Genomic DNA, 26064 nt, shown 5'->3' on the forward strand with positions numbered 1-26064 from the left:
TATCAATATACAAGTTCAAACACAATCCTAGTATTATATAACCTAGAAACATTTTTACATGAATCTACTTGAGGTGGGGGGAGGGGGACTCATTGGTAATATAACTGCAATTATTCAATGTGATCTTCCCTTAAAACGCTGGTGGAATTATTTTTTTTAAGTTCATTTATTTATTTTTGAGAGAGAGAGAGAGAGAGTGGGGGAAGGGCAGAAAGAGAGGGAGAGAGAGAATCCCAAGCAGTCTCTGTGCTGTCAGCACAGAGCCTGACATAGGGCTCAAACCCACAAACTGTGAAATCATGACCTGAGCCAAAACCAAGAGTCTGACACTTAACTGACTGAGCCACCCAGGTACCCCTGGATTTATTTTTATTTTTAAACCAAAGCTTGTCTAAAGTGTACAAATGTGTAGAATGTTATGTGACTATTGACTGTTTTTCTAGTAGCTAGATCTTTATTTCTTTAAGTTCAAACCATGATGCCAGATAAAAGGCACGATTTGGGGGGAGAAAAGATTCTAACCAATGTAAATGTCAGCTACTTGGATCTCTTCTGACTGTGATGGTGGTTTCCTTCCACATAAAGGGTCTCAGTTCTCTTATAGCATTTTTCTTAGCATGTCTGTATTTAAAATTCCATTTTAAAAATGACATCTGGGTCTTTCTACCAGATCAATATTTTTTGCAGTGCAAAAGGTGTTGAACTCTACTTGGATCCTAAAATCTCCTTGCCCTGCTTCCTTGAGGTAGATAATGAGGATTTTAATATCTTATCCCTGTCTCCATCATTTATGATTGTTGAGATGGTTCTTGCCCACTTGGGAGAGAACATGAAGGTGAGCATTAAAAGCTCGACAAGCTTGTTTTTGGGGGTTTGTTTTGTTTTGTTTTGTTTTTGAGAGAGAGAGCAAGCATGAGAGGGTGAGAGGGGCAGAGAGAGAAGGAGAAAGAGAGAATCTTAAGCAGGCTCCATGCAGAACACAGAGCCCAACACGGGGCTCCATATCACAACTGTGAGATCATGACCTGAGCTGAAATCAAGAGTTGGTTGCTTAAATGGCTGAACCACCCAGGTGCCCCAGACAAGCTTGCTTTTTAAGTCTAAGTTCTGTTATTAATTGCTGTGTACTCTTGTGCAATAACTTGACTTCTCTGAATTTTGATGTTCTTATCTTCAAAATGAGGATAATGAACCCTACCTCATAGGATTATTTTAAGGATTAACAGAAATGATGCTGACCGTAGGAATGGAGGAAGCATATAAAGCCCTCAATAAATGAATGACAACAGTTCTTACTTTTCCTCTCCTTCAGCTATCTCGTGCACATCCCACCTCATTCTCTTTGTTCATGTAGTTCTGTATTAGTTTCCCAATATGGTAACCTAGTTCCTGATATGGTAACAGATTACCATAACCTTAGTGGCTTAAGACAACAGGCATTTATTGTCTCACAGTCCTGGAACTAGGAGTCCAAAATCAAGGTGTCAGTAGGGCCATGCTCCCTCTGAATCCTGTAGGGAAGACTCTTTCCTTGCCTCTTCCTACTTCCCAGTGGTTTACAGCAATCTTTGGCACTCCTTAAGTTGTATCTGCACCACTTCTGTGTCTCTCCTCACATGCCTTCTTCCCAGGTCTTTTCTCTCCATACCCAAATCTCCCTCTCCTATCTCTTGTAAAGAAACCAGTCACTGGATTTCAGGCACACCTGAATTCAGTATGACCTCACTGTAACCGAACTAACTACATCTGCAAACACCCTATTTCCAAAATAAAGTTAAATTCTGAGGTTCCATGTGGAAATGAATGGGGGGGGGGACATTATTTCACCCAGTACATTCACTTTGGCACATCCAAATCTCATCCTTTGTGAAGGCCTAGCTCATTTACCATCACCACAGTCCTTGACTGTGACAGCTGCTATGGCCATCCCATCATATGAAACCTAGGATCATGTCTGCTCTGTGCCTGCTGGTATGTTCCTGGGTGTTTAGCAACCACCTCTCTTGGGGAAGGGAAGATCTGATATATAGAGGGAGAGAGAGACCAGATATATATAGAAATCATATATACATATGGTTTCTGTGCTGTAATATGCCCACCATGGCTGAGTTCAAGCTGCCAATGTAATATCAGCCAACTCTCTTGAAATTCCTGAAAATTTAACAATCACCTCTCATGAACCGAACAAGCTAGCTCCAGCATGAGTGGCACAGTGCCTTGTAACTGCTGTTTTGTCTTTAAAGTTATTCATCATCCTATGAAATAATAAGCTTCTCTGGCATATGTTTACTTAAAAGCCAGCTTAAAATCAGCTCCAGTGGAAGCCTGGGGGCCCCCCTGCCAATTGTTGGAATTCTTTATTGGCCCTACTTTATATTTCCTCTAAGGAAGCACTCGGAACCCTGTATTATAGTTATTTATTTGCACCTCTGAACTCCTGAGTTAGGACAAACCTCCTGATAGGCTCGTTGGGGGAAGTTATGGTTTGTCCTAACTGTCCGTGAGTCCCAGCAACTCACACAATGTTAGACTCAGCAGTTGCTCAATGGTCAAATTGAGGGAAAGGGTCAGGGCCTATATCTTGTTTTGTCTTTCTCAGTGCTATGCTCACAGCAGGCACTGAGTGTATCCTTCCCAGAACTAAACAATGTCATTTTAGTGTCCCCCAAAGCAGACCACCTACTCTCCTGTTGGTTGAATGTCCTCCCTAGCAATGGTTCCATATCTGGTTATGCATCATTCATTCATTCATTCAACAATATGCACTGAACAGCCACTATATGCAGGTATTATTCTGGGTACCAGGAATAGAGTATAAAAGGAAACAGGCCAAGCCCTTGCCATGTGAACACAGTAAACGCAAAGGACCTGAGGAAGAAGGATGCTTGGCATGTTTTAAGAACAGCACAGAAACTAGCATGGCTGGAGCAGAGTGCATGGGGGTGCATGGCAGGAGAAGTGAGAGACGTAAAGGGAGCCAAATCACAAAAGGCTGGTGGCCAGTGTAAGATTCTGGCTTTGTGCGTGAGATGAGAGACCTTGGGGCATTTTGAACAGAGATACGACATGACCTGAATAGACATTTTAGTCTCACTGTCTGGCTGCAGTATGGAGAATGGACTATTGAGACAGGGGAGAAGCAGGGAGACCAGTGAGGAGACCATTCATTTATCTAGCTGAGAGAAGATGGTGATTTGCAGCAGTGGTGGTAGGAGTTAGAGTTGGAAATCAGCAGTTAGATTCTGGACATATTTTAAAGTCTGAGTCTTCAGGATTTTCCAAAAGATCAGCTGTTGGATGTAAGAGAAAAGAGGAGTTAAGGGTGATGTTCAGGCTTGTGGCTGAGTACCTGCAAGTATAGAGACATCCTTTACTGGGATGAGGTCCCAAACTCTTATATATTAGATAATCTTGGGTTATAGAAGAGGTGGCTCAGTAAGGTCAGAGATGAATCAGAAACAAGACCAGTCACAAGAAGTCAGACTCCAGTTTGGGCTCGACCAACAAGAAATGTGGCCTGATGCTGAACTCTGTGCTTCTCTCTTAATAGGGGCAAAGGGAGGTCCAAAGACTCAGGCAACGTTGAGCCCATAGGCACAGGGTAAAGTGTGTTAGCTATGCTCAAGGTTGAGCACAGGGTAAAGCGTGTTACTTGTAGACTGAGAGCAACAGGCAGTCAAAAGACACTTCAAGATCAACACCTCCTTACCCCACTAAGGTTGGGCCAGATGCTGTCAAGGTCTGAGATAAAAAAAAAAAAAAAGACTTGCACCCTCCTTCCAGGAGTTCTGGAAAGTCTTCCAAACCACCAGTGTTCACATAAATGTTCACTTCAGCAGCAGCCCCTGATCCCAAGAATGTTATCATGGGAGCTATTTTTTTTTATGGTCAGTAAGAGCAGAGTTGGTCCACTGAGTGGGCCTTTATTCACAGGTAATGTATGAGCTGAGGGATCCCAAGAAGGTTCTTAACTGAAGTGGGTTTCTGGGGAACCTCTGCACTGCGGTGAAATTCCACTCAGATTTCCTCCTCTTGGATGTCTTCAGGGATGAGTTGTTCTGTTCTTTTCTTTTCTTTTCTTTTCTTTTCTTTTCTTTTCTTTTCTTTCCTTTTCTTTTTTTAAGTAGGCTTCATGCTCAGCACAGAGCCCCACACAAGGTCTGAACTCATGACCCTGAAATCAAGACCTGAGCTAAGATCAAGGATTGGATGCTTAACCAACTGAGCCACCCAGGCGCCCGAGGGCGAATTGTTCTGAAATGTCCCCAGGGGTAATACTGGTTTGGAGTCTCCCAGCATTCATTAGCACTTTGTAATAGAATATTTTGTACAAATTACCTCTTCAATTTTAAATCTGGTATGGTGGGATGTTAATCATGTACTGGAAAGACAGACAAAAGATGGAAGCTGAGCCATGTGAATGCTTACTTACTCTAGAGCAGAATGACAAGAAGACAGAACATGGTGCCTGAATCAGTTCCCCCTTGCCACCCAAAGTTCTTTTGTTTTTTCTCTTTAATCTGGAGGGATAAGGAGAAATGGAAAAGGGGTATGGAAAGGAGAGGACTGGGGGCCATTGACTGACTTGGCATTTTGATGCCTGCTCTGAGGCTTGAGTTACCTCCAATGTGCCCTTTTCCCCCAAATGAGGAAGTAGCAGTATCCAAGAATGCCACCATGTGGGTTTACCTAGAGCAGGGGTAGGAACTTGTGCATATGATACTCTGCCTCTTATATATTCTTCCTGGGTTTTTTCTCCCTCACATCCCCACTGTCAAAACAGTGTCCAGAGTATCATAATAAGACAATGAATTATTATGCAAACAAACCATTGCTCTAGATTTTGAAGTACGTTGTCTATCCATTTCATGAAGTCCTTGGGTGAATTCATGAGTTGAAGGATTCAGGTTCACTTTTCAGTGACTAAACCATCTCCCCTGAGGCAATTCCTGTGCTGCTCTGACCTTTCTCCAACATTTTCTTAGGCTATAGATTCAGTGAGGTCTTTTGGATGCCCTTTTACTTCCTCTTCCATCTCCAGGCCAAGAACTGGCCCATGTTCCAGGAGATGCAGGTCCAATGAACTGAGGCTTCTGCTTTAGTGTGCAGGACTTAGGGTACTACTCTGTCCCTCAGGTCATATTCCAGCAAAAGTTCTTTCTCTTTTCCTAAATTAGCTATAAAGTCTGCTTCACTATACTTCTAGGGGGAAAAGACCAAATCCTGTAAATGTTCCAATGCTTATTTTCATACCTGATAGGATAATATGCCTTCTGAAAAACAAAAAGATTTGAGTTGAGAATGGCTCATCCATTGGTAATTTATAGTTCCAGGTAGTACCATGTTTATATGGTATTATTATTATTATTATCATCATCATCATCATCATCATCACTATTTGGTGCTCTTTTCTCTGCCTTATGACTGAGTACAAAAGAAAGAAAAGGCAGCTAGGGGAGAGTGAAAAAGAGGTGAAGAGCAATCCTTTAATAAAACCTATGAGAAGTGACCCACCATATATATATATATATATATATATATATATATATATACATATATATACACACACACATATATCTTTGTTACCCAGAACAAAAATATGGACAATTACATCTTGGGAGGTTTGGGACTATATATATGAACTTAATAGTAATGGCTCCTGGAGGACCATTATGAATTATTGGGAAATAAAATATTCATAGGTGTTAAACCGAAATTAGCCTACATGGAGTTTTCCCAGAGTTTACATCCACAGAATACATTTTTGTAGAGAAGAGACCTGCCTGGGAGTTGATGTGCTCTAATTTCACCATAAATAATTAAAAATTCAGCATCTGCTGAATGACTCCTCCCAGTGCAAAGAAGGCTTATTAAGTCTGCCAGATTTTTCAGAATCACAGAGGCAGAACCAACCTACATTTCATGATTCCTGAGGATGAGTGCAGAGAGAAGGGCCAGGGGAATGCAGCAGACAGCACAAGAGTAAGACCTTAAAACACCCTGCAAAGGATGGTCCAGTAACAGCCAAGCTGGCCTGAGGGTGGTATGACTTCAAGGTTATGACCACCATTTCTGGCCTGGTGCTGGAAATTCCAGAAACCGAAATACATATTTTTGAGAACAAATTTCAAAAATGCCTATGAAGAGTGCCACAGACAGAAGACTTTCTGATGGGAAGAGGACAAAGAGACTGTGGGCATCGAGGCATCAAGGTGGAGAGAAGTTGCTACTAAGAGTGGGAAGAACCCAACAGAACAGGAGGCAGGTCCTGAAATCTCTGCTACCCACTGCTTGGCACAAGTGCCGGAGGACGGGAGGGTCACACCACCTATGTGCTTCTACCAGGTACTCCGTTCATACCCTCAACAGTTACTCACAGATTCCCTCCTGCTTCTAGGCTTGGAGGAACCTCAAAGCAACTCCAATCTTTTGCATTAGTTCTATTTTAGGGGATGTGAATTTTCTCCTTCACTCTGAACCCATCTGCTTTCATCTTTTGGGGATTCCTCATGATTTCTGGTCCAGCAGGAGCATTCCCTCTTATACTGCAGCACTCATATATGTAAACAATGTGGAAGCATTTTTCAATCTTATATTGCACGTATATCATTTTGAACATGCTGAACTTGGAAGGTACACTCAGGAAACAGCTTCAATCTTCTTTCACAACTGCCTTCAAGCATGTTCTGTCAAATCTCCTTTCCTGGTCCTTGAACAATATTTTAGGCAGGAACGACAGCTTTTCATTAACTCTGGACCATTACAACAGTACAGACTTCTATTTTTCACCCACTTCAAAGCTCCTTCAGCGCCCAGCTGCTGCCTGACTCAGAACCAATCATGGAAAAGAAGGAAAGGATGGGCTCATTCTTTTGTTCTCCTGGTTTCTTTCTTTCCTATCATAACCACCCCACCCTCCACCCCCTCCACCTAGCTCCTTCTGGTTTGGAACAGGGTGGAAGATTAAAGAAGTCCAAGAAGGGATCAGAGGTTGCCAGTGTCCTCTGTAGTTCCCCAGAGGATGTCCAGATGCTGCCTTGCCCTTTCATTAGAGACCTTTATCAATTCTTTGGAGTCCTCATGGCAACCTCCTCACTCCACCAATTCCTGACAGAGGTGATGCTCCCTGTCTGGCCTTTTACAACACCTCTCAGCTACCATAATCAGTACATCCCTGGAGTTCCCTTGCTCCAGCAAGCAGGGGCCTTTTCGGGTGCATGCAGTCCACTTGCCAGGGAAGAGCTCTAGATATGCAGATGCTCCAACCACTGTCCTCCCCGACCTGCCACTGCAAGCTGCTCCAGCTGACCTCCCACTGCCTCCATCTTCACTTAACTCTTGAACTCTCATTTAAAATTGCCCTATGGTCCCTTCCCACTCTCCTCTAGTAGCATTATAGCTGCAGCTCAGTAAGCATCCAGCCAGGAAATGAGATGCCATCTCTCTTCCTTCAGACAGCCCCATTTTTTGTGAACTATTCTCTAGGGGCCTTTCACCTGGCTAAGGTAGGAAGAACCATCATAACACAGTACAGGGCTCCGTTGCAAATAGATTCCTTCTCCAACCAGTCCCTCTTGCATTTCTAGTTCTCCCTCACACAGAGGTTGTGACAGTCACTGTGCCACTTCACTGTGCCTGTGTTAGTGAATCTCATAGTGAGGTGCCTGACTCTTCTCTTTGGATCATGGGAGCACTTAAAATCCATGTTCCCTCACTCTGAGGCTTTAACCAAAAGTTGGACATACTAAGAAAAATTCTATTAAACAGCCTGCAATGGGTTTGTGAATATATGGGTCGTCATTCAATTTCCTCCAAAAGTTGACCCTGAAACAAAAATATGACTGGAAATAATTTATTTTGGAGATAATTCCAGGAAACAGTGACAAGAAGCAAAACAGGGAAGGAAAGAGAGCTGTAAAGAGCTTGCTATCAAGAAAGTTTCCACTGCGGGTAACTAAAGCTGAGTCCCACCAGGAAACTCTCAGAGCCTGTGTGGAACACATACCTCAGAGGGATCTGGGAGTCTGGGGGAAATCTCAGAATTCTAGAGATGTACATTTGCAAGGTAGCAGTCTCCATGGTAGTGCCATTTTCCTGGCATGTCATGCTCTCTCACCCTCCTCCGCAGTCCTGGAGTCTACCCTACACCTCTCCCACCTTTTCTCCCTGACTGCCTGGTGAACTCTGCTAGAGTGGATGGAATATATCTCCTTTTGCCATTAATGTTGGGATTGACCACATAATTTGTTATAGCCAAAGTAATATGCATGTACCACAGGGCTTGACATGTAGTAAGCATATATATGCACAAATGAAATTAATTGATGAGTTTTGAGGGAAAACATAAATTCAGTGACTGTACTGCTAGGTGGTTTTGACCTATATGCCATTCATTTGTCTGTCTGCTTTCTGATTCCATGCTCTGTTCTGTATCACTAGAGGGACTGTTCCTTGAAAATTATGTTGCTCAGGCTTCCCTGTCAGTCATACCCAGGTATGTTCAGCCACTAAGAGGCATATACACTGAAAGAAAAGAGAAGCCAAAATAGTTCTCCCCCTTTCTCTCCACTGGAAGAGGGGGATGCATGGGTAGCAGAGGCTGCTTCTCTTCTGTGGGTCTAGTTCTTACCAGACAACCCTTCCTCCATGGCTCAAATTCTGCCTTCCTAGCCTGTAGAACTTTCCATTCTTACCAAGTGATTCATGTTTCTGCGCTCCAATGTGGACACATTCTTTTTTATCCTTCCATTCCCGAGGGGTGTAGCAGCTGCCTGTATTTACCAATCTTTGGGTTTCCTCTTCTTTCCCTATTTGCTATTTCAGCTTTTTTAATTCCTGTGTATTATTTCCTTTATTAAATTCCTTCTAGGGGTACCTGGGTGGCTCAGTTGGTTAAGTATCTGGCTCTTGATTTCCGCTTAGGTCATAATCTCAGGGTAGTGAGATTGAGCCCCACGTGGGTTCCACATTGGGCATGGAGCCTGCTTAAGATACTCTCTCTTTCTCTCTCTCTTCCTCCCTCCCCTGCCCACCCTGTGCACATATTCTCTCTCTCTCTCTCTCTCTCTCTCTCTCTCTCTCTCTAAAAAAATAAACAAAATAAATTCCTTCCAGTCATTTCTTTTTACTGGCTGGACCCTGATGGATAACCTATTTCAGAAGCCATGTATAAAACCATGGTTTATTCTAGACACTGGTTCCTAAAAGATATATATTTCCCCCTTATTTTTCTTCGAGAGCATTCCTGAGAAATGCTCTTCCCCATGGGTTCTTTTCTTTTCTTGTGGTAATAGTATTTATACTACTTGAGATAAGATTATATCCAGAACATTATCAGTAATCAAAAAGCTAAGTCTGCCCAATATGGTAAAGATGTCAGCTGCTCCCAAATTGATCCATAGATTTGATGCAATTCCTATCAAAATCCTAACAGATTTTTCTCATGCAGTTGACAGAAAACTGATTCTAAAATTTATATGAAAATGCAGAAGGCCAAGAATAACAGATACTCTCCTGAAGAAAAACAGGGTGGGAAGACCTTTTCCACCAGATATCAAGACTTCTTAAAAAGCTGTGGTGATAGAGAAAGTGTGATACTTCTCCAAGCATAAACAAATAGACCAATGAGATGATGAACTCTAGGGTTGTTGTTGTGTGTGTGTGTGTGTGTGTGTGTGTGTGTGTGTGTGTGTTCAGTGACACTAAACAGCAGGTGGGTAAGGATGGTCAGTAAAAAAATTCTCAGAACAATTAAGTGGCAAAGCGGTAAAAAGTGTGACTGTACCCCTATCTCATTCCATGTTTATTGTAAGCCCTGGTTCCTAAGGAAAATATTTTTTCCTCTGTCATCCTGCTTTGAAAGAATTCCTTAGAAACGCTCCTGCCAAATGTTTTTTTTTTTCTTAGTACATGGAGATCTAAATGTGAAAGGCAAAATAATAAAAAGTTTGTCAAATAATGAGAACAAAGAAAGGTAAGTCTGAATATAGGAACTGGCTGTGGGCCAATTCACAATAATGAAAAGACTTTTCTTGATGACTAATAAGCTCAGCCCAAGCCCTGTCTGAGAAGCCACAAAATGACATTAATATTTTTAACCCTGTACTTTATGAGAAAGCAAGATAAAAGGGAAATTGATGAAATACTGGAATGTAGATGCTCCTGGAAGGTGGCAATGTTTAAGTACTATTGGCAATCAGTGCATTTTAAACAGCAGTTGGAACCCTTATATAATTTCAATAATAGTAGAAGAATTTCCCCCAGATCAGCACTCAAAGAAAGGCCTTTACTCAACACCTTCTTTTTCTGTACCCACTTCTTTACAGAGGTTTTATAAGACTCTTTTGTGCCAAGAATATTCTTTTCTGTTTGTTTGAAAATAGTATCAGATTTCAGAAAAATGCAAAAATAGTATTAAAAATTCCCATATACCTTTCACCCCAATTTCCCAAATGTTGCCCTGCTTGCCTTAGTATTCTTTCTTTCTTTTCCTTTCTCTAACTCTATATTTTTCTAAAACATTTGGGGGTAAGTTGTATATATGACACCCTTTTATCTCTAGCTACTTCAACATGCCTTTCCTAAAAACAAAGACATTCTCTTACATAATCACAAGAACAATTCTCAAGATCAGGAAATTAACACTGTATTGTATTGTAATGATACAATATTTATCATGTAATCTACAGATCTTATTCAAATTTTACCAACTGCTCCACTAATATCCTTTTTAAGACTATTCTCTTAAATATCCTGCAGCCATGGTCCTGGGGAAATCATTCCCAGCCTTTTCAGGAAGATGTAGTGCATGCATAAAGAATTTGAGCCTCATTGATTTTCAGGAAAAAGACACTGAAACTTCCTTTTAGTTGTACATGCAGACATCTGCCTTCTCTAAAAAAGACTCCACATGATGGTTCACTCTATTCCTCAAAGCCTGTGTTATCAGAGAAGATTCTGAGCTGTTTCTCTTTGGTGCCCATATGCCTGCTTCTTTTTCCTGATTCCTCATTAGATTGAGAGAAGTCACATTAAAAATATCCTGGAAGATGTTTTCACCTTCCTCTCACAGAAAACAGAATGCCTTCTTATTTCAATTTTAAAGCCAAAGAGGATGAACAGTGCTTATGAGATGTACTAGATTCTACAAGCAGGTTATTACATGACCTGCCCCTGACACTAGAGCTCTGTTGTAAAGGAGTAATTAAAGGCCAAAGGGTAATAACCTACATGAATGCCCATCAGAAAGGGAACTGGTTAAATAAACTCCAGTTAATACAGTCAATGTAATATAGTGCCGCCATCTGAAAGAAGATGTAGCTATATATGCTCCAAAATAAATTAAGCCTAAACAACAGAAAGTGGTTAGGTAGAGTAGACTCTGCAGGGGGTTAATTAGGAATGTGGGGAAATAGAAGTAGAAGGGAGATGTTTCTAGTAAACTCTTTTGTGCCATGTGACTTAAAATTTTTTCCAGTGTGTGTGTATGCTATGTGTTCAGAGAGAGAGATAATCACAAATAGTACATAGGTAGGTAGGCAGAAAGGTAGATAGATACGGATAGATAGAAAAATGGGTAGATAGATTTAAGACTAAAATTTTTAAAGAACGGCAGGTTCCATATTCTCCCTCTGCACCTTTTATTTTTAAAGCCATCATTGCTCCTTCCATGTCCCCCCACCGTTTAGTACTCTCTAGTTAGCAGGAGTTTTATTGATACTTCGCTGGGTAGTGGCGACACAAACCAGACTTAGTCCTAGATACACTCTCAACAAAACTGCACACGATACACAGCCTCATTGAAGGTGGCGTGGAGCGAGATGAGGAACAAGCTGGGGCAATCTATGCGGGACCTCTGCCTCTCCCCTCGCGTCAGATTTGCACTGCCTCCCCTCAAACTTTCATTCCGACGTCCGCCTCACTCCCACACCCGCTCCAGACCTCGAGCACCCGGGAGACTGGACTGGCGTAGATTTCCTCCCACTTGCGCCGCGGGCCCCGGGGCCGCCTCCTGACGTCAGCGCTGAGCGGAGGGGGCGCAGCCTCCTGGATTCCCGCCCCTCCCGGCCCTGCGGCCCTGGCTTGCCCTTTAAAAGAGCGGGGCCTGCGCCAACCGCGCCACACCGCGGGGACCAGGACGCACAGCGGCTTTCCCGGAGCATCTTTATCTCGCCTTCCGCCTGCATCCCACTCACCGGTCTAGTCGCCATCCTCTTCTCCGCGCAGATTCGGGAGAGCGGGGCCATGCAGCCGGCCGTGTTGCTGGGCCTCCTGGCAGCGGCAGTGGTGGCCGGTGAGTGGGCTCGGCGGGCTGTTCAGCACCGCGGACAGCGCTAGCCTTGGTCCTCCAGGGCGCTCCGGGAGTCTTGGCTTGTAGACACTGGGGGAGAGGAAGGGTTGGTTGAGTGGAAGGTTTTTCCATCTTGGTTGACATTCTTAATTTCTTCTCTTGGCTGGGTATTTTCCTTCAATTCCCCGCTTCATCGTCTGACTTGGAAAAAGCCAGAGGTCTTCTTAGCCCAACCAGAAGAGTCTCAGTCTTTTCATATCTGAGTTTTCCTGTAGATAGAAAGAAAACGTGCAGTGTCTCCGCGGAAACCCCACATTTTGTGCTACCTCCTAAAATGTCACTCTCTCTCTACCTGTCTAGACGCTGTTAAAGCCTTAATATGTAACTGGAATGGAGTATTTCTTTGTTTTTTTAAAGCCAGAGGACTACAGAGACACAGGAGTCCATGTATTATATATTAGTTGGCACCTGTGTAATTTCCTTTATTATTATTATTTAAACATGATGAGATGAAAGTAAGTCTTGTATGTATTCTTATATCTTTTAATTAACATGTTCATCTATATGTGTGTGTTCATGTATATGTTATGTACAAACTTAATGTAATTTTTTTTTATTTTATAGTTCCATTTCTGGGAAGAGGTAATTTCATACCCAAATTAATCCATTTTTAAGTTATGAATGGAAAGTGCAGTAGATATTTTGTCTTTTGTACTGCAGGAAAATAACAAGTATAAAATAACCACAAAATATCCTTGGAGAAGTTAAAAAAATCATTTTAGTCAATTTGGGAGGATGAAACTTAAAGTAGTAGATATCTGACAGTGTCTCTTTATGTGTGGAAGACTGCAGGATTAATCTTTCAAACTACTTTGAATCTTGAAGAAATGATCTCTGGAGATTGGAAAAAATGTGGTGTGTGTGTGTGTGTGTGTGTGTGTGTGTTCATGTGTATTGAAGTAAAATTTCTATGAGTATTGAGACCATTGGGAGGTAAATATGCACCATCAGATTAAACTGGAGGTTTTCTGTGGCTATTTTAATGACCCCATAGGATATTGTTCTTTATCTGAGATTGAGACTCCTACCTGGAATTGAAGTATTGCCATCTATGAATATAAAGCTTTCATTGACAGCAATTGTTGGATACCAAATGTAAAGACATAAAATGAAAGCCAGTGGTAATTTATTTTACTGCAAGCTACAAGCATTTCAAATTTTCTAACATTCTTGTCACTCTTATACATTACCTATAAATGTTCTTAATTTAAATATTTTCAGAAACAAATTGCTTAAAATGCTATTGCTATGCTATATACATTGTGCTAGAGACAACAAAACAGAGATTTATTTTATTATAGTGGTAAAACACTTAGAGCTCTCCTATGCAAGAGAATATTTTAAGATGGGTTCATATTTTAATATCAGCTAAAATGGAGACATCACATTCTTTAAAAAAATTATTGAGCTATAATTCACATGCCATAAAACCCATATTTTTAAAGGGCAGAATTGAGTATATTCTGACATTGTGTAATCACTATCAAATGTCAGAAGTTTTTCATTACCCTAGAAAGAAACCCCTGTGCCCATTCCTGCCATCCACAAATGCCTGGAAATGAAACATGGTAGCTTTCAAGCAAAGTTTGTTATTTAGCAAAATCACAGGGATGAAGAAAACCTCAGGAAACCATTTGGTTCATTTCCTCCCCTTAAGAGCTTCTGAAGGGAGATCCATACCTTTCCATAGTAGCTACATGTGCACTCTAAAAATTAATATAAGTGAAGTTACTACATGATATCTATATTATACTGGGTAAAATGGTTTCTTCATTCAGATGAAGTTGCTTAACTTTTAAAAATTTTAGCTGTATTTTTATTGTGGAATCAAACCTTAGTTTGATAGTCTTATGAAATATCATACATTTCAAGTTATTCTCGGGTATATCATACAATATTATTTGAAGATTTTCTATCATCTGATTACTTCACCTTTATCATAATTATTGGGTTTTCTTTGGTGCCTCCTGAATCTTTATACAAAAATAAGTTAAACTGCTTTAGGGGAATCAATGTGTCTTTAACTATCACTTTGCTGTTACAGATTCCATTGGAAAAAATACAGTGGAACTTAGGTGTCTCATCAAGGTGCGTAATGCACTTTTATAAGGAGACCTTAGTTCCTTTCCATCAAAAATAAATCTGAAGAGCCTCAATCAGAGAAATAGGACTGTTTGCAATAACAAACATGAGCTATAAATTGTTTAGAGTGAGTGCTCGCTTCAGCAGCACATATACCAAAAACTGTTTAGAGTGATAAAAGAAAAATATTTATCTCCTCCCAAATATGATAACTGCTAATACTTTGGCAATGCCAGTAGTTAATAAAAGCACCTATTTTACATATATGGAGAAAAAAAGAAAAGTTATTAGCAAGAAACTACATTACCAAAGAAGGTTTAGTAATGCTAAAGTTTAAAGAGGCATCTTCTAGTTTATTAGAGGAGTAATTCTCTCAGTCATTTCTTTCTAGAGAATTTTACAGATTCGGGTGCAAAGAATAAATGCCAAAGTGAAAATGTTTCCCAATAACAACCATTTGGGGGATAAAATAATGATCTAGCCAGTATATTTGGCCCTGGGTGCCAAAGGTAGGACATCTGGATCTTGTCTGAACTATGTTTTAGAAAGATAGTGGGGTCTTTTTACCTTGTTAGGCACTTCTCAAACATTTTACAAATGGTTTTAATATGCTGGATAGCTTTGGACTTCTTGAAACAATTGAAGTATATCCCAAGTCATGCTTTAAAAAGGAAAATTAAGTTAGGTAAGTACATGAAATAGGTTTTATTCCTAGGTTGAGCCTGGGATGATGTGTAACTGATTAGAGACAGGTAGTTAAAGAGACTTGGAGTGTAAACATTTGGGGAGGAGAGGTCAGATTGCTGGTTAAAAATAAATTGCATTTGAGTAGCTTTCATCTCTGATGTCTGAGTTTTGCTCTTCCTTCAGCTAGCTCTTTTCTTGTCTCAGGGACCTAGAAGAATTTTGTGCACTGAGCTTCTTCAGCCATAATGGCAGCTGTCCACTCCAGGGAGTGTCAGGAGAACTGTGGAGATGGGCCTACATGTAAATGCTTTGAGCTTCTCCAATGGAAAGGGCTTAGACAGAACAGAGTCAAAGCGAAAGATAAAAGAATCAAAGAAGCTTTGAAAGAAAAAAAATGGCATTGGAAAATTAAAAGCACTTGAAGCATTTCCTAAGAAGACAAAGACACTTTAATCGCTGGTTCAAAACAAGCAAAATCTTATGAAATTTAATTTAAATAAATTAAGATTTACTGTTTAAAAATATTCTGATAATCCAGTTGTTAAACACCTATTTCATATATGATATTATTAACTAGAATCAGATCCCTCCCCTGCTGTTTACAGCCAACATGGGGAAAGGGAAACACAACACTGATACACATGCGTAAGCAAGCTTGTTCAGAAAAAGGACTGGGGATAAAAACAAGGTAATTAGTTATGTAAAATAATCACAACCATGACTTCAAAAATGAAATGAGTTGTGGGGAGGATATTTTGGTGGGGACAGCAATAGGTAGAGGGAATCACAAATCTTTACCCATTTTGGGTAGGCATAAGGGTTGAGGAGGGTACCCTGGTTTCATTTAAAGTAGGTTTTCAATCTTTTATTGAAGTATAATATCCAATTAGAAAACTGCACAGATCATAAGTATATGGATTAATGAATTTTTCTCTCATTGAGCACATCTGCATAATCAGTACCGCAATCAAGAAACAGAACATTGCCAGTATCTCAGAAGCTCTCTTTGTCTGTCGTCTGGATTTGATTTATACTGCATATAAGATAGTATTCATTTCTAAATCATGTTTAAGACATTGCTAGGGAAAACAGGTGTGTGTGTGTGTGTGTGTGTGTGTGTGTGTGTGTGTACATGAGCAACTGGGGCAATTATGACTCCTGGACCAATCTTACCCAGCTATCTCCACTCTGCTCAGCTGTGACTCTGCCACTCTTTCCAAGTAATGTGCAAGGAGTGGGAGTGATTTTGTGAGTTTGGGGTCACACAGCTTCCAAAAATCAGCTCAAGTCATTTCCCTTTTCTTTTTCTCCTTCAAAGCAGTCAGTTCTATGCCAGTGGATAACAGGAACCACAATGAAGAAATGGTAAGTTGAAATGGAAGTCTAGAATGTATACCTTCATCTAGACTCTAGATTCTCCCACTCCTTATCATACCAAACAAACAAACAAACAAAAGAAACAACAAGAATAAAAAACCTACAAAATAGTGTTACAAAGCCAGGTTTTCATCCCTAAGGGAATGGGGGCAAAGGATGTCCCTCCTGCCTTGGGATCTCACTTCCTTCCCAGTGTCTTTAGTGCTCCTGAGGATAGCTGTCATCACTATTTTCCTTTGGATCTGCAAGAAATGGGGGGGGGGGGTAAGGTAGTTCTCTTCTCTTGTGTAATCTTGACCCAGTGCCATTGTGCAGTGTTCTGTGGAAAAGCCTGGGATGTTTCATGATGGTCCTGTAAATCTACATTTCTGCCCCAAGGATCCCACACCAGTATAGGTCACAGAGCCGACCCTCTCTCTACAGCAGCTCTGGTTTTGGTTAGGCCATCATCCCAGTGACACCAGCTTTTGCCAACCTGCTTTTGGTTTCCCCCCAGGTGACTCGCTGCATCATCGAGGTCCTCTCAAATGCCCTGTCGAAGTCCAATGCTCCACCCATCACCCCTGAGTGTCGCCAAGTCCTGAAAAAGAGTAAGTGTCCTACACTGCAGGAGATCTTTGTCCCTCAGGTGATCCTTCCTCCTGCTTGCTCCACTTCAGCTTCCACTTTACCTCCAAATGAGGGGAGAATCAGGGGAGTGGGTAATGCAATGGAAAGAGTACAGACTAGACTAGTATCTGAGGAGACAGAAGATATGGCTTCTAGTCCCAATCTGCCACTTAATAGCTGTGTGACCATGGGGAAAGACCTCTTGCCTTTCTGGGCTTATTTTCTCAAAGTAAAATAAGGGAGTTGAACTCAATGATAGTCTTTGAGATGTCTATCAGTTCTTAAATTCCTTGGTTCCAGAGTTTGGATTTTTAGAACAGGCTTTTACTTGGGTGGAGGGAGGTGTGGGGAGTGCTTTTTTGTTATTAGGTAGTAGGGGTTAAGTGTTCTGGGAGTGTTGGAAGACAAAAAGATAGAAGTAGATCTTAATTATTCTTCTCCCTGCCTTCTGCTCTTCTGACAGTGAGAAGTTACAAGCTTGAAGGGCGACTTGGAAACTTCTGCCCTCTTTACACGACAGATTGTTTAAGCCATTTTCATTTACAGCTGATTAGAATGGGAGGTACTACCAAATGGTAGAGGTTAGGCCTGAGAACTAAAAAGGGGAGGGTAAAAGCAGAGCATTCAGTGAGTCAGAGCAATGACCTTCTGAATCTAGAGTGGGATGTATTCTCTATACAAATCAACTTCTGTCGAAGACAAAATCTGAACAGTAATGCAAGCAGTATCCATTGGGCATTGACATTAAAAGATCAATTTCTCAAAACTATGCTGTCTCTTTTAAAATTTTTTTAACATTTATTTATTTTTGAGAGAGAGAGAGAGAATGAGTAGGGAGGGCAGAGAGAGAGAGAGGGAGACACAGAATCTGAAGCAGACTCCAGGCTCTGAGCTCTCAACACAGAATCTGATGTGGAGCTTGAACTCATGAACTGAGAGATCATGACCTGAGCTGAAGTTGGATGCTTAACCAACTGAGCCACCCAGGCGCCCCTATGCTGCCTCCTTTATACATGAAGTCAAACTGATGCAAACAAATCCAAAAACCACTGTTCTCTTCAACACCTTCTCTGCTTTTCAATTTTTAGTGAGGCTGGGAATGGTGATCTTTTTTTTTTTTTTTCTTGTCACCTCCAAAATCTCTTGTTGCAGGAGAATACTCTTGCTATTGCTGCACACGAGCCCTCATACATAAAATGGTAAAAACAAGTATTGGCAATTGACCAAAAGAGTAACCTAGCAGGACTCAATCCACCATTGGAGGCTTCAGGGTAATTATAGTAGATGTGGGGACCTGAGTCTGCAGGGGCCCCATGAACAATGGGAGGAAGCTTCCCTACCAATCCCAGCCTAGACATCTCTTTCTGGATTTCTCCCGAACTTTCTTTTCCAGCCGTTACAGGGAATGTGTACAAACAGAATGAATCTTCAGGCAGGGACAAAAGGCAGCTCCTCTGGGCAGACCCATCTCACTATCTCCCTTCTCTTTGTTTCGTTTACCAGATGGATGCAAAAGTGTGGGGTTTGCCATACTAGGTCATCAAAGAACTGTGATTGCTTAGGAAGAGCTGTTGAATGTCGGATTCTGCTTGCCTGCTCAGCCCTTACTTTGTGGCCATGGCAATTCTAGCCTCCCCTTATCACTGACTGTGCCCTGGGGTCTTTTGATGTCCTTTGAGACAGCCTCAGGGAAACTGGTTAAAATCTAATGACTCATGTCTAACAGGACCCTGGTGACACTGCACCCAAGAACTACACAAGGGTTTAAGAGCTCCTCTGGGTTGCAGACTCAGACATCAGCCAGGGCCAGACAGATAGCATAAGGAATAAGGCAGAATAGGAAGTAACTCACAGACTGGAAGATACATGTCCGTTCTGGAGGGGGTGAGGGTACAGGGGGAGATATTTTTCTGCTCCAACCGAGAAATATAGACTTTATTATCAGATTTGGGATTTTTCAAGAGAAGTGAAAATTTGGATTTGTAAGCAATATCTCCTGGTATTTGAGTATTGCCTCTGAATTCAAAATTGCTAAAAATGCTATTTAGGCCAAAAAGAACTCACCTCTGGGTTACTAGTTTGTGGCTTCTGCCCGATTCTAGTTTTCTCTGCTGCTGATATGTCTTAAGCTGATCAGAAGACCGGTAGAGGTTTTGCCAGCTGGATGGATGAATTCTCCCTCCCACCTGTAGCTCATCTCCATCTCCACTCCCCACTCTCTTCAGCATGTCTGTGGAGCAAGCATACGCTTACTGAGTAAATGAGCACTGGGAGAGTGGAAGAGAATCACTGTTTGTGGCTTGAAGAGACCTCGGGGAATACATAGTCCATGTCTTAATAGGTACGAGAATCTCTTTGTCCAGGTTAATCTGGTTATCCTTGCAACATGAAAGTTAGGGATGGAAGGTACATTTCCCCCATTTTTACTTGAAAGTAAGGACGGGCTTCACACCTTGGTTTTACAGATTGACAGTGACTATGTGCTGCTAATCACAGTACTCTGATCTCACCTGTGGGGACTTAAAGCTAAATTTAGGAGGAAGTGCTAAGCCTCAGTCACAAGCTGCTACAGGGAGCACACATATAACTGGGGAAAAAGAAAAATACTTCTGTTCCTGACCAGTAGGCAGTAGGAAAGGGGTGACACAGCCCCTGCCCTGGAAAGCTGAGATCCTGTCTGATCGGGGTTATGTCATCTGACTCTCAGAATGATGTCAGTCTCTGCCCAAAGCCTCCTTGCTTACCTATGCCTACTTGGACAACCTCACCTGCCTCAATGTTGCACTGGTTCTTAAAAGACAAAATCACTGGAAAGGCACCAGCTCTTAGGTGTCTGGGTGTGAAAGGTCAGAGACATTTCAGTTGATTCATAAAACATGAGAATGTTATCATGCCAGGCTGGGCTTTAAGCAGAGAGGTACAGACCATCTTGCTATTTTTTCGACATTTTTACAAAGACCCAATTTTGCAAACGTCAGTTCAAAATGACTCATCAGTACTGTTTTGTAGAAATATAATGTGAACCACAAATATAATTTCAAATTTCTTAGTGGCCACATTAAAAAAGTAAAAAGAGACAGGTGAAATTAATATTCATAATATATTTTATTTTTATCTAATACATTTTATTCAATATATAATTCTTATACAACCAATAGATTTATTTATTTTATTAAAGTTTTTTTTAAGTAATCTCTATGTCTAACATGGGGCTCAAACTCATGACCCCGAGATCAAGAGTTGCATGCTCTTCCAACCGAGCCAGTCAGGTGCCCCCACACCTAATGTATTTATAATATATATTATCCAATACATCCCAAGTATTATTTCAATATATAATCAATATGAAAAATTGAGATGTTTTGCTTTTTTTTTCATACAAAGTCTTAGAAATCTGGTAGGCATCTTACACTTATAGCTCATCTCAGTTTGGATCAGCCGCATTTCAAATACTGAGTAGCCACCAAAGGCTGATAGCACAGTGGGACAGTGCAGATGTAGCCCCAGAGTTAGGAGAGGCTTGGGCTTCAGGAGTTCTGTCTGAACTCAGTGACAAGTTGAAATTCAAGGCCTTCCAGCTATCATTCAGACAGCGTTAGCTGCATATCTCCTCTCATGGGACTCCCCTGAATTAAGGAGGATTTAGTAAAAGAGCTACTGACATCTGGAAAAGATAGAACACATTCAATTGAAATACCAGTTATACCATCTACTGTTGACCAATGAAACACAAAGATAACTCAGTATACTGATTTTCATCTTGAACATCTGAGAATATGTTGGGCAGATAGGACCCGAGTGATGGAAGAAATGGTTCTTTCTACTGCTGTACAGTTTTCTAAGGGAAGAAATATACCCACTTCTTGTCACCAGTTAGTAAGTTATATTGTCACTTACTGCTACCTTGGGTCTACACAGTTGATTGAATAAAAAAAAGGCTGATAAACTAATAATTTAAAATTTTACATCCTCCTTTGAATCCTGATGTTTCCCTTTGGCTATTTAACTTCATTTAGCTGGATTCTAGTTAGAGCTATTTACATAATGCTAATTTTTTAGATCTTACTTACAGCCAATATAGAAAGAAGGGTCCCTAAATACACCTTTCTGAATTTCACTGTCTTTGTCTGCAAAAAGAGGAGGTTGAACAAGATGAATTCAAAGGTTTCTTCTGGCTCTAAAGTCTAACATTTCATAAATCTCTATTTGGATTTCCATTTTATCATTAATAGTACCGAGAAATGCTGGTTGGGTGCTATGAAAAAAGTGAAAATAGAAATCGTTTATTATTAGATTTAACACAGCCAAGGAGCTTTCATACCGTTTGCTTTCAAAAGTAATCTGAGTATATTTTTCATTAACTTAAAAAATTACCCAAGTGGGGTGCCTGAATGGTTCAGTCGGTTGAGCATTCAACACTTGGTTTTGGCTCAGGTCATGATCTCGAGGTTGGTGGGTTCGGGCCCCACATCAGGGATCCACGCTGACAGTGAGATTCTCTCTCTCCTGCTCTCTCTGCCCCTCCCCCACTCACTCTATCTCTCTCAAAAATAAACTTCAAACAATTACTCAAGTGATTTTTCAGGTCCTTACGTTTTGCAGTGATCACTGAGGCTGGTGCTTGTTGAACCACAAGCAATTCTGAAGTTATGCTTATGCTTTTTTATTTTCATGTTAGGTAGAAAAGAGGTCAAAGATGAAGAGAAAAATGAAAATGAAAACACACGATTTGAAGTAAGGTTGTTAAGAAACCCAGCTGATGCCTCAGAAGCCCACAGGCCTTCTGGTAGGGAGGAAACAAGAGCCCCAGGGGAGGATACCCAAGGCCTGACAATGGCAGACACAGCGGGAGGTGGGCATAGCCGAGAAGAAGCAGGTGAACCCCAAGGAGGCCTCTACCCCTCTAACAGTCAAGTCTCCAAAGAAGCAAAGACACACCATTCTGAGAAAACCGAGGAAGAGGACAGGAAGGAAGAGGAGGGAGAGAAATACCAGAAAACGGAGCATGGGAAAGATGGCAGTGAAGAGAAAAACCTGGAAGAGCCAGAAGAGACACAAAATGCCTTTCTCAACAAAAGAAACCAGGCTACTGCTAAGAAAAAAGAGGACTTAGTTGCCAGATATGGTATACACTCTGCTGGGCCGCCTGAGGAGATGACACACAGTCGAGAGAGGAGTAGCCAGGAGAGTCGTGAGGACACAAGAAGCCAGGAGAAACACCTTCAAGAGTCTAAAAACCAAGTTGGGAGCCAGGAAGAATCTGAGGAAAGTCAGGAAGATGCTGGCCCTGAGGTGGACAAACGACGCTGGAAGCCAAGACACCACCATGGGAGGAGCAGGCCTGACAGGTCCTCTCAAGAAGGGAAACCTCCCTCCGATGAGAGGGGACACTTTCGTGAGGAATCGGAGTCAAACGTGGGCATGTCCACTGTAGGGGAAAGGAGGGACCATCATCCAGCCCACTACAGGGCTTCAGAGGAAGAAGAACCTGAATATGGGGAAGAAGTGAAGAGTTACCCAGCTGTCCAGGCTCCTGAGGACCTGGAGCAGGGACAATATGGCAGCAGAGGAAGTGAGGACTACAGGGCTCCAAGACCTCCCAGTGAGGAGAGCCAGGAGGAGGACAAGAGAAATGGCCCCAGCTCAGAGCTTGACAAGATGGCACATGGATATAATGAAGAAAGTGAGGAAGAGAGGGTCCGAGAAGGGGGACACCACTATAGAACCAGAGGAGGGGAACCAGGTGCATATTCCATTCCAGACAATAAACAAGAAAAACGGTTCTTGGGTGAAGGACACTACCGTGTTCAAGAAAGCCAGATGGACAAGGCAAGGAGGCATCCACAAGGCGAGTGGAAAGAGCAGGACAGAAATTACCTCAACTATGGTGAAGAAGGAGCCCAAGGGAAGTGGCAGCAGCAGGAGGACCTGGAAGATGCTAAAGAGAGCAGGGAAGAAGCTAGGCTTCAAGGCAAACAGTATACTCCCCTTCACACCACTGACAAGAGGAAGAGATTAGGGGAGCTGCTCAACACATACTATGACCCTCCTCAGTGGAAGAGCAGCCATTTTGAGAGAAAAGACAACATGGATGACAATTTTCTTGAGGGTGAAGAAGAAAATGGGCTGACCCTGAATGAGAAGAACTTCTTCCCGGAATACAACTATGACTTGTGGGAGAAAAAGCCCTTCGAAGAGGACGTGAATTGGGGCTATGAGAAGAGAAATCTCCCCCTCAAACTGGATCTGAAAAGGCAGTATGACAGAGTGGCTGAACTGGACCAGCTCCTTCACTACAGGAAGAAGTCAGCTGAATTTCCAGACTTTTATGACTCTGAGGAGCAGATGAGCCCACGCCATGCAGCAGAAAATGAAAAGGACAGGGCCGGCCAGGGAGTTCTGACAGAGGAAGAGGTACAGTGTGGGGCTTTGCTTAAAATTAATTTAAGATGGTTAATGTTGATATGTTCAAGACTATCTGATATTAATGTGGAGAAATTGGTGGGAATCAATTACCATGAGAATCTACCCCCATAAGAGAGTGGAGATAACCTCTGGGTTTGAGTCCATTGTCCATATCCCTGTGCACTCACTCTACTGCAGTGCTTCTCAACCTTTGCTGCACATTGGAATCACCTGCAAGGCTTGAGTAATTACTGATGTTTGGACCCACCTCCAGGGATTCTGTGTATTTGGTACTGGGTACTACGTGGGCATGAGGATTTTTCAAAGCTCCCAGTCATTGTTCAGTCAAGGTTGACAACCACTATTTTGGTGTCTTCTTGGTCATTTAACTTTTCACCACTATTTCCCAGGGGAAGAAAGAACAGATGATATAGAAATTAATTGCTTTAGTCTATCTTAGTTTTTAATTTTTTAAATGTTTATTTTTGAGAGACAGAGAAAGAGCATGAGTGGGGGAGGGGCAGAGAGAGAGGGAAACACAGAATGTGAAGCAGGCTCCATCCAGACTCTGAGCTGTCAGCACAGAGCCCGAGAGCAGGGCTTGAACCCACGAGCCGTGAGATCATGACCTGAGCTGAAGTCAGTCGCTTAACCCAGTCACCCAGGCACCCCATTTTAGTCTATCAGCTAAAGATATCACCCCATTTTGTTATCAGCTACTGGACTATAACAATTAGTTTACATCTTGGAGAGTTAACATTATCAGAACTGTACCAGCCTAAACAATGATTTTTTCCTAATATTATGTTGGTTGGTGTTTCTCAAACTTGAACGTGCATAAGAATCTCAAGAGATTCCTAGACTTCAGGGTTTCTGATTGAGTAGGTCCTTGGGTGAGGCCCAAGAATCTGAATTTCTGACAAGTTCCTTGGAGATGCTGATGCTTCTGGTGAGGGGACCACACTTTGAGCACCACTGATGGTAGGGTGTCTCATATGACTTCTAACATATCAAATATTCCCCTTTCTGTTCATACTCCTTCAAACTACAATAAAACTAATTGATCTGAGACCTCATGCCTCCACTTTTCTGTATTTTCTAGGAAAAAGAACTTGAAAACTTGGCTGCAATGGATTTGGAACTACAGAAAATAGCTGAGAAGTTCAGTGGCAACCGAAGAGGCTGATTTAAAACCGAAGAGTTTTAAAGAAGCAACTCTCACATTATCTATTTTCCACTCACTTCACTGAAAGACACCATTTATTTACCCAAGAGCAGAAAGTAGAATTCACTATTCATTAAATGTTTGACACAATTTGGAAATGCTTTAATTTTTGCCAGAATGCTATTGAAAATATGAATAGCATGACTTGTAGCATATCCTTTCTTGCAAAATAGACATATCAACATGCTTGTGACAATGATTGTGCTATCATCTTTGAAAAAATATGTTTGTCTTGGTTTGAAACAATAAAAGATTCATCTGAGACCAAAGCTTCATGTTGTTAGCTTCCTTTGGGCATCTCAGGGTGGAGTGTGACTTTCGAATCCATTCTTTAAAGTAAATTTGACTATGTGGATGGAACTAGAGGGTATTATGCTAAGTGAAATTAGTCAGAGAAAGACAAATATCATAGGACTTTATTCACATGAGGACTTTAAGATACAAAACAGATGAACATAAGGGAAGGGAAGCAAAAATACTATAAAAATAGGGAAGGGGACAAAACATGAGACTCTTTTTTTCTTTTTAAAAAAAATTTTTAATGTTTATTTATTTTTGAGACAGAGAGAGACAGAGCATGAGTGGGGGATGGGCAGAGAGAGAGAGACATAGACTCCAAAACAGGCTCCAGGCTCTGAGCTCTTAGCACAGAGCCCAACGCAGGGCTCAAACCCACAAACTGTGAGATCATGACCTGAGTCGAAGTTGGATGCTCAACCGACTGAGCCACCCAGGCGCCCCTTCCAGTAAGAGACTCTTAAATATGGAGAACAAACAGAGGGTTACTGGAGGGGTTGTGGGAGGGGGAGGGGCTAAATGGGTAAGGGGCATTCCTTAATACGAATCTACTCCTGAAATCATTGTTGCATAAGTAACTTGGATGTAAATTAAAAGAAAATAAATTAAATAAATAAAAATAAATTTGAGAGGATAGCACTAGGATTTGTTTGTCTCTGGGTGCAGAATAGGAAAAAGAAAAAAAAAAAGCAAAACTTTAAGTAAAAGAACGTCCAGGATATAAAGTGAAAGAGCTCAAGAAAAGACATCTATTCCCCCAGGATAAAGAAAGTTTAAGTAGACTTGAAGAAGCTGTTTCAAAAATGATCATAAGACATTACTTTTTAAATCTTATTATCTGGAAAGCTCTGGGAATAGCAAGCCAAGGGTCACTTTTCAGGGCCAAGGAGAGCCTGGATCATGGGAAACACTCGGACTGAAAATCAGAACATCTGGGCCGGTCCAGACAGATCCCTGGACCCTCAGGGCCTGTCTGATTTCTACTCTGTAAGAAGACAGGGTTCTGACTCTGTTACTAAGTAAAGGTATGACT

The 26064-nt window shown here is 41.6% G+C and overlaps 1 protein-coding gene across 1 annotated transcript; it reads left to right on the plus strand.

Annotated features, from left to right (window-relative positions):
- The first annotated feature begins 12176 nt into the window (after positions 1-12176).
- On the plus strand, positions 12177-24903 carry CHGB (chromogranin B). The gene is made up of 5 exons (XM_047069357.1): positions 12177-12292; positions 16437-16483; positions 16992-17085; positions 21783-23518; positions 24612-24903. The coding sequence occupies exons 1-5, from the start codon at positions 12244-12246 to the stop codon at positions 24693-24695; spliced, it is 2010 nt and encodes a 669-aa protein (XP_046925313.1). The 5' UTR covers positions 12177-12243; the 3' UTR covers positions 24696-24903.
- The last annotated feature ends 1161 nt before the right edge of the window (positions 24904-26064 follow it).

The sequence above is a fragment of the Lynx rufus genome, unplaced genomic scaffold (genome assembly GCF_022079265.1).
Source record: "Lynx rufus isolate CCGP_SWC_20201006 ecotype Redwood Valley unplaced genomic scaffold, mLynRuf1.p SCAF_8, whole genome shotgun sequence".
Classification (NCBI taxonomy): Eukaryota; Metazoa; Chordata; class Mammalia; order Carnivora; family Felidae; genus Lynx; species Lynx rufus.